Raw genomic sequence first — 15,347 nt, 5'->3', positions numbered from 1 at the left:
TAATACGCTCTTCCTGGAGACTATGCAAGGAAGGAACATTTATCTTGAATAATGTTAAAACTTCGTCATGAGACATCGATATTTTGGTTTGATGTATTGTAAAAACACTAAAACAAAGCAATCAAATTAATTAGGTTTTACGGCACTTTACCGACCACACGTCCTTTGTATAGGACACAATGAGTTATATCAAAATGACCAAGAATTGAATAGATTTTAAGACGTTGACTTTAATTATGACTTTTATAATCCTTCTCATGATGGATATTGTACACTACTTTCGCCATTTACTTTATACAGACATAAAATACAAATTGTACCTCAGAAGAGTTATCTTGAGTCTAATAATCTAATGTCTTGTGACCAAGACTTACATTTCTCGAGTCATACCCCAGTTTCACATTTACGTCACACATCTTTCTGTTACCTTTTACCTTTGTATGCTCTATCACTCTTACACAGCAATATTAAATATGTTATTCATTCATACATTCCATAAGCCATTAACCCTACAAATCTACTGTAACCACTGACAATAATTAGCAAATTGACAGATTTGTAGTAATATATGTACACCTATATCTTAAAAAGTTTGATAGGAATCATGTTTTGATGTAAAAGGTACGTCATATTTAAACGCTCTGAGTAGCACTCCACTAGCAGTTAGTGACATCTATTATTCCACCTAGCTGTTGCACCATTAATGATAATCGCCAAGAGCTCAAACATTGGACACGAACATTTATGCATTATCCCAGCTAGCTGAATAATGCAGATACATTATACGTACAGCGTCAGCTATATATACATGTAGATACACTTCTCAATGACATAACTGCTAATTGAGATAAGATTCTTTTGCAGCCACAACTACATACATCCATGCGAGTAGCATTTAAGAGTTCACATGAAAGCAAAGGTAAGAAATCGTCTTGTATTTTTCCTCGTGATTTCCCAAATGTCAAAGCTTCAGTAGATGATAACACAAAGTGTTACTGGTCAAAAATGTGTACCCGATCCAAATCACAATCTGACTGGTTACGTGAATGGTATACTTGAAAGTAAATAAACGAGATGTGAAATTTTTCAGAAGCTAAAGAAAGCAACCAATCAGGAATCTTCCTATTCATCCGAGTTAAGGAGATTTTGATACAATTATTCATATCAATTAACATATAAATTCGACAGCTGACTCAAGAAGTCCCTTCATCAGACCATTGATTGTTCTGATCAATGAAAATTATATCAACAGCAACAATGTAACTGGGTGTATCGGTTTCTGTCAATGTTCCTAAAACTTCTGGGCATCCTCTATTAGCAATAATAACATAACAACAACCACACAGTGTGTGAACTGGCATCAAATTCGCGACATAGCTCGATCGTTAATCAGTGTCTTTGAGATCTCGATCGTCCCAACCATCAGAAGCTCTGTCAGAATCAGTCATTGGTGATTTTTCACTGCCCTTGTCTGGCGTCCTGGTGCGAGGCGGAGACGTCGAAAGAGTCATAGGTCGGTACGGGTTTAGAAAAAATGGGGATGACACTGAGAAGTTGCCGTGCAGTGACGTAGGAATGGCTCCCAATGATGCGTATCCAAAGTGCGGCGCTGCCGTCAGTAGTTCTGATCTAGAAGGATGCTGGAAAAATGGTGCTCGTAGAGCATCCGGGGTAAATCCTGCTGTGCCCTGGGGTGAAAATGCCGAGTGGATGCCGTTTAAGGAGGTAGTGGGTGTCAGTGGGGTAAAAGCAGATTTCAAACCACCATAAGCTATTTTATTTGTGCCGTTCATTGGGCGGAATGGTGAGCTAGCGTTGACATACGGAGAAAACCTCGGCTCTGATCTGCCATGCAGTACGGCGTGTTGCTGAGCTAACAATGTGTCCTGAGCCGACAAAAAATGTTCAATGGCTTTCACCAAATCTCCATTACAACCCTGCAAGACTAACTCCAACACTGACTTCCTCTGTAAGGGGAAAACGCGCTCCAGAATCTCTAGGTTGGACAATCGACCAGGTCGAAAGCCAGTTGGTGCAGTGGCGGAGTCAGAAGAGGAAATTTTCCCGCTGTGGGTGGACGACGGCTGCTGCTGCTGTTGTTGAAGTTGCTGTTTGGGCGGCGTCTTGGGTTTGGGCGGTGGCTGGGTGGACTCAACCACGGGAGTGCTGGTTGTAGGTGATTCTCTTTCATTGTCACTGCTGCTATCAATGTCCGACTTGCCGCAACCATCTGCAAAATAAAAAAGAACAACATTGTATTGAGTGGGTATGCTCTACAGGTAGCAATTAGCTCACGGAAAGTCAGGAATTCTTACTTATGTACACCGTGTGGAATATCCGATCCAAGTTTTACCTTTCCACGTGAATGTACCCAAGCACTTATGAAAATCAATTGTCCTAACATTTCCATTGCACTTCCGATCATAGGTTACTTTGTAAGTATACCTGCTGCATTCCGAATACGATGACTGCGTGGCGCGAAACTCTCTTGATTAAAAAATACGAATACAACACAAAATTCCTTCGTAATTAAAATTATTCATTAGTGTATATTTGTGTGAACATGAATTTTCCCTGGTTATAAAATCTGGTTTACTGCTCTGGTGTAGAATGTATTTTGTGTACATGACAGAAACTTCTCCTTCGTTGTATGCTGTGTTACTACAACATTGTATGCTATACAGCAGCCATTGTACAGAAAGTAAGCAGTAAGCAACTGCACGAATCATTACTCCACAGAACTGTGTGCATGGCCACTCACTTGTGGCACTGACGTGAAAGTGCCTCTAGAAGAAGTTCCTCACAGTATTCTGTGCTTTGGTTAGAAGCCTGTGTTTACCGGAGTTCACGTTTGGGCTGTGTCTACTAAACGTTCTGATTTCCGACTGGTTCAGCTTGCACATTTGTTGGAGTAAAAATGGACATCTTTGCCTTGATGCATAAAAAGCTAGAAAAATTGTGTCTTCCACAAAACATTTGAGACAAGCCAGATATAAACATCCATCCAAATACATTGCAAGCAATGCTCCATTTGATCTATACGGTGACACATACAATAGGATATATACGTATCTATATCAACAACTCAGAGTGCTTCTTGTAAATTTATAACTTAAACGACACCTTTCCAATGTGGTAAGATCGGTAGATCGGTTATTATTTTATTCTCAATTCTGAACAAATTTTGTGTGGGACTTGAATGGCTCTTGCAGTGGCGACAGTATGTTTTACTTTCACATAATGCATTTGCCTGACAAGAGTTACTTAAAAGGTCATAGTGTAAACCAGGTTGATCTTGGCGGAAGGGATAATTAAAATAAATTCACTGTTTGATATATAAGATTGACATTGATAGCGTATGATCCATTTTACAAAGGAATGAATGATTATGGCTTTACATCTGCCGGATATGGCTCCGAATGCATAAAAGAAGAGTATCAAGATACAGTTGAGAACAATACCACATCTATTGATTTTAGAAATAAAATCGCCCTTTTGGAGAAATTTGGAAATTTATATACTGTATATGTCTTGAATTACTTCAAATCCTAAGGTGAAAGAGGTGAAAGAGCTAAGCACAATGACTGTATCGCTGAACCACGCAGGCGTCATTATAAAAGAAACGTCTATTTCCGTCTTTGAAGACAGATACAGCTCGGCCTGTCCCCCCGGGGTCCAGCGGGCGGCCGACTGACAGATGTTTACACGTCCATCCCTGGACCGGAAGCCAAGTCTGGAGCTGAGTTGGCTGGGTCTATTTGACCCAGGTGAAAAAGCCAACACTGGCTGTACCATTTAGCCGGAAGATGATGCCACTGATTCCTGTTACAAACGAGACAGCTTCCGCTTCCGTAATTCTATAGTTATATCTTAGGTTTTCTTTTCGTGGCCGAACACTTCCAAAAGTAAATGTAAATGGTGGATGCATTAGTGAAGGAAACAGCAGAAAGTGACAATGACATATCATCTCTTCTCTTATGAATGAAGGTCAATTATAATGTCAGGAGATTGAAATTGTAATAAGAAAACATTTACCGTTAATTTCATAATTTATGATGTTAAGTTGAGCTCTTACATAGAAATTCGATGAGAATCCAGGTCATGCTTCATTTGATCTAATATCGCGCATGATTCAAAACTGAGCTAAGGTTGATATGATCAAAACATTCCAAACAATATTCTTGACCTATCATTACAATACATGGCACATCATAAAAAGTTCCGAGGCGAAAATATATAAAATGCTTTGTGTTTATGGTTGGAATTCCAATTTTACTCAGCGGATTATGATGTATAAGAACTGCTGAATACAGTAAACGTCTATAGCTGCGTATATTATGCGCAGGATTTACACCATGAAATGTGAAAAAAATACACAAGGTACGGCTAAATACATTTTTGGCTACCATGTTTTAAGTAAACTTATTCCCTCAAACAAGACGTTTGTGCTATGTTATACTACAGAAAAACGATCACCAAGAAAGTAGACAACAACTGATAATTTCCCCGGCGAAGAGCTAAATCAATTACTTTGTAGAATTTTTATTTTCCGAATGAAATGTTTTGCTTTAATTTAGGTGTGATATAACACAGAATTCAATTTACAATGTAGGATAGCATTTATTAAATGGACGTGGGGTCAAAAATCCATGCATTTAATACAATATACCAATTCTAAGCATCGGGTGTCAAGCCAGTGTGTTTCCAAACTTGTGTTCAATTGTTTTAGTATTCTGATCTATTTTGACACATTTTCTCCACATGGAAGATTATCCTTCAAGTTAACTGGCTATTAACAACAGAAAAACAGGTTTTCTGAGCGCTTCAATTTCCCCTCAAGGGTCGGGTGGCCCCAGTGTGGCACGTAGCCTGCCGAGGCCAATCTACCGGCTCCAGTGGCACAGTGGCTCCTTTTCCCCTATTATTAAATTGTATACAGATATAGCCATAAAAATGTTTGCTGAGAGAAACACACACACACACACACACACACACACACACACACACACACACACACACACACACACATATATATATATATATATATATATATATATATATATATATATATATATATATATATATATATATATATATATATACGGTCAAGCTGTTTAAACTTATATTACATGATAACCGAAGCTCCTGAATTTCAATATTTGTCACAGCTTGCAAAATAAAATATTTACAATAATACTTAGAACATTATTTATGGACAAAAGTCTTCAAGAAACGATACTTTAAAATGTTGAATCAAATGTATTCACGTAGGGTAAGTATGCTTAAGTTACTGAATTGTTGAGATAAAGCCGTATAATATTAGGGTGCCATGGAAAATCAAAGCAAAGTGGTATTTGAAATAGATTAAATAGTTGTAATTATGATGTTTCTTGATTTCTACACTGACGTTTAAGCTCAGCATATCTCCTACATGAAATTGTTCGGAGATTTCAGCTGCACCCGGTATGGTCGAGTCACCGGCATGGTCGAGCATTGAATTGCACTGGCAAAGTGTTCGTCAGTTGGTTTGTGCGAAAAGAAAGTGGTGGCGTACTACAGAAATATGTGCCATAATTGGAGATTTACTGAACATTGTTCATTTGAAAACATTAAAGTTCGCCACATTGCTATGCTTTGCGCAATATACACTGACAACTTTAGATAACTATATGTAGGTTCACATTTTAGAAAGCAGCAGAACCACGTACTGGAAAATTTGAGAAACAATATAAAGTTGATTTCCAGACCTCATTAAATTAATTTAAAGTACTACACTGTTAAGAAAATAATGGTATGTATATTAACCATGACTATTCGACTTATTACACACTAACACACAAGAAACGTTTTCCAAGTCTCAGCTCTTTCACGTATCAGGTATGTCTATATAAGCTGAGAGTCGATAACCGACCTGACCTGCTGTAGGTTTCTCTGTTATGGTGGTCTCCAGTCAGAGAGCAAGCCATGTGTCAATAACACCCGAGGGTCAGACTGGAATCGTCCCCTCTCTCCCCAGTTCACATGTGGTACGGATAAGCCAACAAATACTTCCCTTGCCGCCAAATTGTGCATTTTATATCCTCCGAACCCCTGGAACGTTCTGTTATTATTTGTCTGCACCGTATGAAAATACCTAAGGGAATATATACAATTTAGGAATTTCATATTTTAACAGGATCTACATGGTTCAAGCCGGTATCTCACATTCCTTAACGCTCGTAATTCCTGTAATCACCTCACCAACGTCAACCACTGTTGAAAATGCTTCCCCCCTTTTTTTGCGTTTTCCTTTTCGCATAGAATGTTCTCAGAAAACAATGAAATGGCTTCTGACTCTTATCCCGCATTGTTTTTTTCACCAGGCCTTTACGAACGTAAAAGCACTCACTCGACTTCGAATAGAATTTTAATCTTTGTGTATAATTCTCTTCGACTTCGCCACAAAGTCCCGATACTTTTTAAGCGGGGCAGTTATATGTACCGCGCAATGCGCAGAATTTTGAGTGCTCTACCAGACAAGTACCAGTTAAAAGGAAAATGTTTCTCTTGCTTGTACGGGAGAAATAGAAGAAAAAACACGCCTAGTTTTCGTGACAATGTACTCTGCCGAAAGTGGAATTTTGATACTTTCCATGAAGTGCTTGTCTTTATTCCTCAACCTGACAAGCACAGGTTCGGAATTGGGGGTGTTGTTCAAGGCACAGTTTAGAAGCCCAACGCCAAAAAAAAAAAAAAACGTTTATGCCCGTTAAGCTGTCGAGACCCTTGTACTTAACCGCTGTGTTCGCTCGCCCCATCATGGCGCGCACGTGCAGAGCGAAGCAACAGAAACTTGCTCTAAGCCACTGACAAATTGTAAGCAGAAAAATGTGTCAAGAAAAAGGCTTGTAATTGCTTAAATGTTAGCGCTGTCAGACGGCTGTTTTCACAGGCCAAGTCAGAGATTAAAGAATAACTTCTTGGCATTTTAAAAACATGGATGTCCCATGGAGGCGATCACCGGTAGAGACTATAGTCCAGACAGTTGTACGGACACTTTATTCAGCTGAAAGTATATAACGTGGTGTCATTCATAGATGCTATGCCCTCAAATTGGTGCATATACACCTGTAATCGCGAAGTGCTGAACCCATGATGATACTATAGATACAATTCCAAACAGAATTCTTAAAATTTGTTAAAATGTTGTCATCCTTGAAAGAATGTTTAATGTAGAGTTTCCCGATTCCTTGGAAACATCATGTTTGCGGTTTCTATGGTTTATATATTGATGCTGATGTTACTGACAAGAATCAAATAAAACCAGGCTAATTGCAGAATATCTACCACTCTGAATACCATATTTGAGATTATTTACATGTTATCGTGTAAGAAACATTTAAGGGCTGACTCTAAAATATTTCTGAGTGATACAGTTTATCTACAGTCCCATACTGTCATTTTAAAAACACTCCAGTCAGTTTAAACCGTTTTAAATGCTCCCATAAATAAACACAAAAAATATATAGCACAGGTAAAATCACTAACTTTCCATTTCAATACACTAATTCGAAACAGATCGTTTTCTATATACATTTCATTTTGCTTGTATATATTGCTTTAGACAAATGCGAGATATTTTTTTTACATTTATAGTTTCCCCAATGTCGAACCGTAAAATATATAAATCAATAAAGATTCTAACCAAATTAAAACAGTTAAAGACCACAAAACTAGACAATGGGTGACATATTGCATGAAGTTTGTGGTAGATCTTATATATACATGAGGTCTACCAAAAACTGCATACGTTCATCCTATTGTTTTGGTGTCCTTGAAAACCTTCAAAGCTGGTTTGCTCAGTTTTTTTGAAAGCGTAGGCATTTAAACTCTCACATCTATATATTTGCAACCAACCTTTTTGTAACGCAAATTTCTAGTTGTTGAAGAGACTGCCTGTAAACTTTTTAAACCAACAAATTACTATTACTTTACATATTAGAATTTTGCAATCATGGAATAGATGTAAAAAAGTTTTGGCTCTTATAGTATTTGTTTTCAAGTTTTACTCTTTACTTTATTATAAACGTCCATCCACAAAAATATTCCCCACGTTAAAACAACAATCCCATTTTGATGTGATTTTTAAAAAAATCATTAAATGCTTAAATTAAAAAATCATTTAAATGCTTCTAAAACATGTTTTATAAGCAATTAAATGTAACTCATAAATTTGAACATTTAAAGTTAAATTATTTTATATGTGATGAATAATGATGTGTTGCATAGTTATACAAAGAGAATTATTATAGTTCCTTCACTGTGACACGGAAGAAATCAACATACAAGTTGAGCAATGGCAAAATAAGGTATCGTTTAATAATGTCTTAAAATATTAAATGGTTTTTATAAAATTTACAATCACTGTAGTATGCAAAAATGACTAATGATGACATGCGTGCTTATAACAGGCTTTTACATTCGTATTATAAAATATTTAAGACTCACCGAATAGTATATTGGTCTATACGTACAAATGTTAGACAGCAAATGCTTCGCCGTAGCAACATGCCATTCATGCATGAAGCAATATACACAGTTTTAATTCTCTGACCTCTATTTATATACTTGACTATATCGCTGGAATATTGAATACTTTCATCTTAAGGCATTGCCTTTCTTTATGGCGTATTATACCATTAAAATTTGAATAGTAGAATACTGAATGATCCTGTATTGCTGAAATCGTACAGTTTCCGCGACAAGCAATTCTTGGAGAAAGAGATAATGACAAAGTATGCCGATATAATTCATTGGTAGGCCAAAAGACATTCATGTATGTTCCGATATTCAGTAACACGTATCCTACTTCATCTCGCCAATACATATATCAAGACAATGACACGTCACCTTCACGCAGAAAGAATTTATATTATATGTAACTTTGACAGTTGTGTCAGTTGTTTAGAACTGAATTAATGTGAGACATTAATTCTATTTTACCGAATAATTGAGAATAATACATCGAAAGTGCAAAACCATTTACAGTCGACTATCAAATGACCTGCTGTGTTAAAGTTGACGTCATCAGTTTGTACTAAGAGACACATTTCCCTCGTAACCTGCCGCGCATATATGATATTTAACACAACCAGCAAAGCGATAACTAGATGCATTTATTAGACAGCCAGCCTATATCTATATATGTAACTCTACGTGCCAAAGCGAACAGTTGTCACTGTCATTTAGACGCACTAAACTATTTACACTGTTCAGTGTTTTCCCTGGGCCTAAAGTTTGGACAGTTTGTAACTCAGTTCAAACAAACACCGATCGTGTCACCCATGAGTTCGACACTTATGGTGGTCTTAAAGCACCCTTCCCACCAACACACGCACTCATCCCTTGAGCCACGGGGATTTTTCACTGACGGACACATCTGCCCACTATCTGTTTCCACTATATTCAGTCTGATGTATGTATGATTTAAGACATTCTCCTACGTGTATTACAATGATTAAATCTGAATCATTTAGTTTCTTGAATTGTATTTATTAAATGCGCTCAATTATACGACTGAGAAGCGATCAGTAGTGTCACGAGAAGAACAGTAGTATATTGTCTATAGTAGTGTCTGTAGTTATGTAGTAAACATATATAAAGTGATGTAACCTTTGAGAGGGCTATGAGTAAGAAAATAAAAAAAAATATGACACAAAATAATACACATTCCACAAGCACAAATTATTAAATTTAATCAGTAGTTATTTATTCCTTGAGCTACAGATTTATAGGCAAAAAGATTGGTCGTGCCTTACGATAGGTATTTCACACGTGGGTTTTCTCACATACATTGATATATCTATATATATACATATATATTGGCCGACATTTAAATGCAAACATGACGAACCCAGCTCAAGAAATTTGCCATAAGTACTTCTCACAATATACGATAACTTTCACTTAACATCCTATACATTTCAATGTTTTATTGTGACGTGACCAAATTATCACACAGTTTATATGCTGACATAACAATTTTTAAATTCCAGGAAGTTTATTTCAACAAAATATATATACTTGAGTTTCTAACACTATACCTAAAATGTTCATGGTGTCTATAGAGGCATGACCCTAAACTCGTTATATACCATGAATTGAAAGCATTCCAATATTTTTACCGAGATTTTGAGATATAGACAGATTTTGCTCAGTACACAGCGTTCTAAAAGTTACCAGCTAATTCACATTTCCGTGTGAGGATAATTTGTTTCACAACTCATGGGAAACAGTAATTGTGCGCAGTCGGCGGCATCATATATATGCTTATTACTATTATCGTGTCGTCATCAAAATGATGTCGTGTGATTGTATACACAAACACGTATTTTAGACTCTGTAAAACCTGTATTTCGCAATCGTTTTAGCTTTTACTATTTGTATTTATCTCTAAACAAGTTAGAAATTATGACGTTTTAGAGGAGTGTAAAATATATGGCTCGTTATGTAGTTTTACTATTTTCTCTTTATCAAAGTTTATTAACACAGTACAGCCATGCTAGGGAAAAATAAGAACCGGTCAACGTTATAAACCCATAGACGTTTACATTTATTTAACTGTAGCGTAAAACTAAAATGTTGGTATTTTAAAAATTCGTGTAGTTGTAATGAATGAACGAGTAGCTCGCCCTAATTCATTCAACATTTATAGCCTTTATGTAGTGAAAAACCAACCGGTACAACATGCACAGCATTATATAGCGTTTCACCAGAATATTACGTTTCATTATTGTGACTTCTCAACGTTCAATAATACGTTGTCATTAAAATGATTAAACATGGATATGACAGCTAAGAGTCAGATTGTCAGTCTCTATCACTAGCGTCTCTAATTAAAATATCAAACGGATAGAACGGGTTCATATTCATATCTGACAACCTTTGTTAGCCTTATACATGTAATTTGAAAAACATAAGCTTAGCGTGGATCGATTGTGCAATACAATTTAGAACCTTCGGTATGGCCGACTTTAATAGTGTGTCATTACACAACAATATAATTCGGCTTGCAGAAGACAGATTATCGGGAACATGTGAAAATACCAAAAGAACTGCAAATTTTAAAAAAAAGTTGTCACGCTTAAATCTGTTTTTTAAGATTTTTGTTTTTAAGATAGATAGGCAAATTCAAAAGCATTAAGAACATCAGCTTATGTTTAAAATCAAGGTAAAGGATGTACATAAAATATAACAATAATCCTCGAACAGCTGGCTTTCTCGCCTAGGGTATTGCAGGAACTTATTTTAAAGTCAATAGCACAATCCCGATGGTCTGCTACGGTAATTTACCTTCCCTTCACTCAGAATACAGAACGCCGCGACTTTAAGCACAGTTCAATATTTACCAGGTGTTCTTTTACAATCATTTTAGTGAATTTGAAAGCTGAAACTTTGTCCACACCGAGAAAAAGCTTTTTAGGTCAAACTCCCTTTAATAACCGAACAACAGTGATCGTTTATATAGGTATCAACTATAGGCTCATAGACCCAGCAATATTGAGGTGCATCCCTGCAGGGAACGGTGCATACAGATTTTAATACCCCCTTAGCTATAAAGTAAATTTATTTATCACAAATATGAGGGAAGGAAACTCTGTGATGGGGATTGTGTTTACATCAAATATTTAATACAACTAGATGAAAATTTACTGACCTCAAAAATTCAAATTGCGGTGTTTCAGTTTGTTATAGTAAATCTTCGCACTTTATAAGGCTTCTGTTCTAAAATCAGATAGTTTAACGGCGTAATACGTAATGACAACACAGGTGTTGGTATGACACCTTCAAATACATAATGGTGTAGGTGCACATTTATCCCGTATTTACAAATAAAATTGTTATCACCCACGCAACAGATTACATATCTGAATTAGTTTGGTTTACCTACTCACACCTGCAATAATAGACCATCAAGACCGAGGGTTAATCTCCTGGGGGTGGGGAATGTGCATACATGCACATTTAACAGGGATGTGTGTCTAGGCCTTAGGTTTAAGCAATATAAACCGCATGTTCTGCGACATCGTTCAAGGAATGAAATTACCATGCTAGGGATAGGTTATTATAATCCGTTAAATTTTTATAATGGTTATAAGAACTGAAAAATATTTCTTTCTTTTGGAGAGGTAAAAGAACAACACATTTATACCGTGAAGAATGTATGCATTTTATTACAACAACACATAACTTCTACATACATTACACACATGTATATGTTCTCCATGTATTCATCACAGAGCAAAAACTATCCATGTAAATCTCCGACCAGGTATCCTTTATACTATTTTTGATTTGGTTTCAGAAACGATACATCTCCAGGCACAAGTCAAAATACACTTCCGAAGACGAATCGGAATAATAATTCGACTATAGTTTCCAGAGATCTTGAAACTGGAAAGCAAATCAAAATGACAGTATTTTCCTACGATGGGAGCAAATATATTAGTTCTGGTGTAATTTCCAACACTGAAATCCACAGATGCTATAAACATACTGATTCAAGCGACAGTCAAACCACTAATTCCAATGGCCTCTGGAGATTTCACTTGTTGGGAATCATGTCAAAATTGAATTATTTTTTCGCCAAACAAAGACCAAAATTATTTTTCATCAAATTTGATATGATATCCACTCCTGGCAACTAGTCACACAAGTGAAAACGCTGTCTTAATTGTGGCACGAAACATTCATTTCAGTATTGCCTGTAGATTTCAGGTTTGGAAGTCATGTCAAACTTAGGATTTTTTTTCAAATATAGATAATTATTATTGCATCAGTTTTGATATTGTTTCTACCACTGGATTCTTCAGACAAGCTAAAACAGCTGAATCAAGTTACACTTGAAACAATAATACATCTTGTCTGAAGAATTCGAAGTTAGAAACCATATCAAATTTTCTCAAATACTTTCTATGTTCATATGGTGTCAGAAATGACCTAATTAGCATTTTAAACCCAATAAAGTATAGATTAACATGATTTAAGAGGATATTAATTGGCACACGAATGTCAAATAATTTGCTTGACATTCAAGATAAATCAAACACTGTTCACTTTTACTTTTACAATACATGTAAACTATTAAAAATATATATGTATATATATCAAAATTATAACAGGAAATCATGTTTTACAGTCTTACCCATGTCTTCCATGTCTGCGAGGTCCTTGATGGAGTCCACGACAGGGCTGGAGACAGTTCCCGGGCCCCACAAGGGCCCTGGGGTCATCATGGGCAGTCCTGTCTCAGTGGCACAGGCCCTTAACCCTAGGGCAATAGCGTCTTCAGCAGCCTGCTGTCTCTTGAGTGCCACCTGGGCAGCCATCACACGCTGTCGTTCTGCAATAAGGTTACATTTCGGACAGGTACAATCTTTAAATCGACAATGTCGTTTATGTCCCTTCAGCCACGAAACCATCCCGTGATTTCGACATCGGGCGCATTTGGGCTTCCTAGTGCCCTTTTCAGTGAGGGGATAAAGAGCCGATGTCGGGTTCATAGTGTCAGCTTGGAGCGGCTGAACTGTCCCGCCGTTTTCACGTAACCAAGTGTGTTTGGATGAAGCAGTGTCAGTAACTTGTATACATTCAGGCGCCTCCCAATCGGCTTCCAACTCGGCGACCACACAGAGCCGACCGCACTGCCACCCGGCCCAGATTTCGCCCGTTAATTGGCTCACAAGTAGCCGTTCGGATTAGCTTTCAGTGTGGAGGCTTCTGATTGGTCAGTGGAATCGGGCTCTGGCATATCACACCTTGATACATACATTTGGACTAGCAGAACATAAACTCCTCACCACCGGCGTTGAAATCGGGCTGTCAGCTGGATCGTGCGTAGAAAAAACAGGCTATAACTTACTCTCATAATAACCCTGGCGAAGTCTTGCGTTTTTCCGGCCTTCTGTGATAAGTGCTGCCACTTTTTCTTTCGAAAGCGAACCGCGTTTGGCGTTGGCTAGAATAAACGTCCTGGTTGTGACACGCATTTGCCGGCAGTACAACGCCCAGTCGAACGACGGTCACGAAATATCAGCGGCTAAAACATCAACAAAAGCCAGATCAGAAAATTTTTAGGCATTACTACTGTGTTATTAGACTCCGCCCCGTTTTCTGAATTATTAAAACCATGATCGTTATGATACTGCGGGCAAGATCGTTGACTACTCTCGGGCTCACCAGGTTAGGCGGACAAAACGAATTCTCGTGGACTAACCAATAAATAAACACCACCGTTTGTAGAGTGCACGTGTTTTGAAACAAACCATGGCCAACCAGAGAAAATCCTGCATGTTTGTTGCTGTGGCGGATTCGAGCGAAAACAGATGAAGACATGAATGTTAGCAATACAATGAACCAAAGGCATGCATCTATAGTGAAGCGATTATGCGTTACAGTGGACTCGGTATATATCGAGAGGCACACCATTGGGGAAAAGTGTATTAGTATGCCACCCCGATGCTTTACCTTCATGAATATTTTTTTCGCCAAAAAGTCTGGTAGATATTTTTATTTTTTATTTTCGCTTTATCACTGTATCATAAATAGGAAAATGAGCCCAGGATTTAATAATTAGTCATACAACCCACCTCGATCAGGGTGGCATTTTACCTAATGCCTTCAAGAGCCGAAGTATAGGCTATACATGTGATGAGGCTTCGTTGCGTTAACAACGGAAAATGTCACGATGTAAAATTGAAATTTGCTTTAAATTTCTAAATAAAAATTCAAACGAAAAAAAAAAAAAAAAAATGATTGGTCACCTAACTATGTTGTGATGACATATTCCTTCAATATTAAAGTTGAAAACTGAGCGTTTTTGTCATGTTACCTGTGGTAACAAACTATATATGGTTCTTAGCTGTATATATAATGCGAATACTTTCATCAATGAATTCATTCTGCTAATTTGACTCTACGTAAAACAAACTGTACATCGTGTATCAAGAATCAAAAGTCTGAAAAATCAATTTCCTTAAAAATACGTTAATGGAAATTCATCAGAGATCAACTATATATCTCTATAGCTGTATCCTATGCAATGCGTGCATTCTCCTAGTCGATTTATGAATAACTGTGAGAAACATTGTGGTATACATGTTTCTATAGTTAGACTGGGGCGCTGTTGGTAGATACATTTGTGTGTTTTGTTCATGCTATATATATTTTGCTCATTTTCCAAGAAACACAGCATAAATGCTATATCGAAGATATTATACTATACTGTATGTAAACAGATCTAATATATTCTGCATGGTGTATATGTATGTATGTATAGAGTATAATACTCAATGACACATTGATCTTGT

At 37.0% G+C, this 15,347-nt stretch overlaps 1 protein-coding gene across 1 annotated transcript; it reads right to left on the bottom strand.

The window, feature by feature from the left end:
* Positions 1 to 262: 262 nt before the first annotated feature.
* LOC135471563 (doublesex- and mab-3-related transcription factor A2-like) lies at positions 263 to 13,757 on the bottom strand. Its single transcript, XM_064750843.1, has 2 exons — positions 13,184 to 13,757; positions 263 to 2,230 (listed from the first exon to the last, which is right to left on the bottom strand). The coding sequence occupies exons 1-2, from the start codon at positions 13,539 to 13,541 to the stop codon at positions 1,386 to 1,388; spliced, it is 1,203 nt and encodes a 400-aa protein (XP_064606913.1). The 5' UTR covers positions 13,542 to 13,757; the 3' UTR covers positions 263 to 1,385.
* Positions 13,758 to 15,347: the final 1,590 nt, after the last annotated feature.

The sequence above is a fragment of the Liolophura sinensis genome, chromosome 7 (genome assembly GCF_032854445.1).
Source record: "Liolophura sinensis isolate JHLJ2023 chromosome 7, CUHK_Ljap_v2, whole genome shotgun sequence".
Classification (NCBI taxonomy): domain Eukaryota; kingdom Metazoa; phylum Mollusca; class Polyplacophora; order Chitonida; family Chitonidae; genus Liolophura; species Liolophura sinensis.
This window is presented reverse-complemented; position numbering and strand designations above follow the sequence as displayed.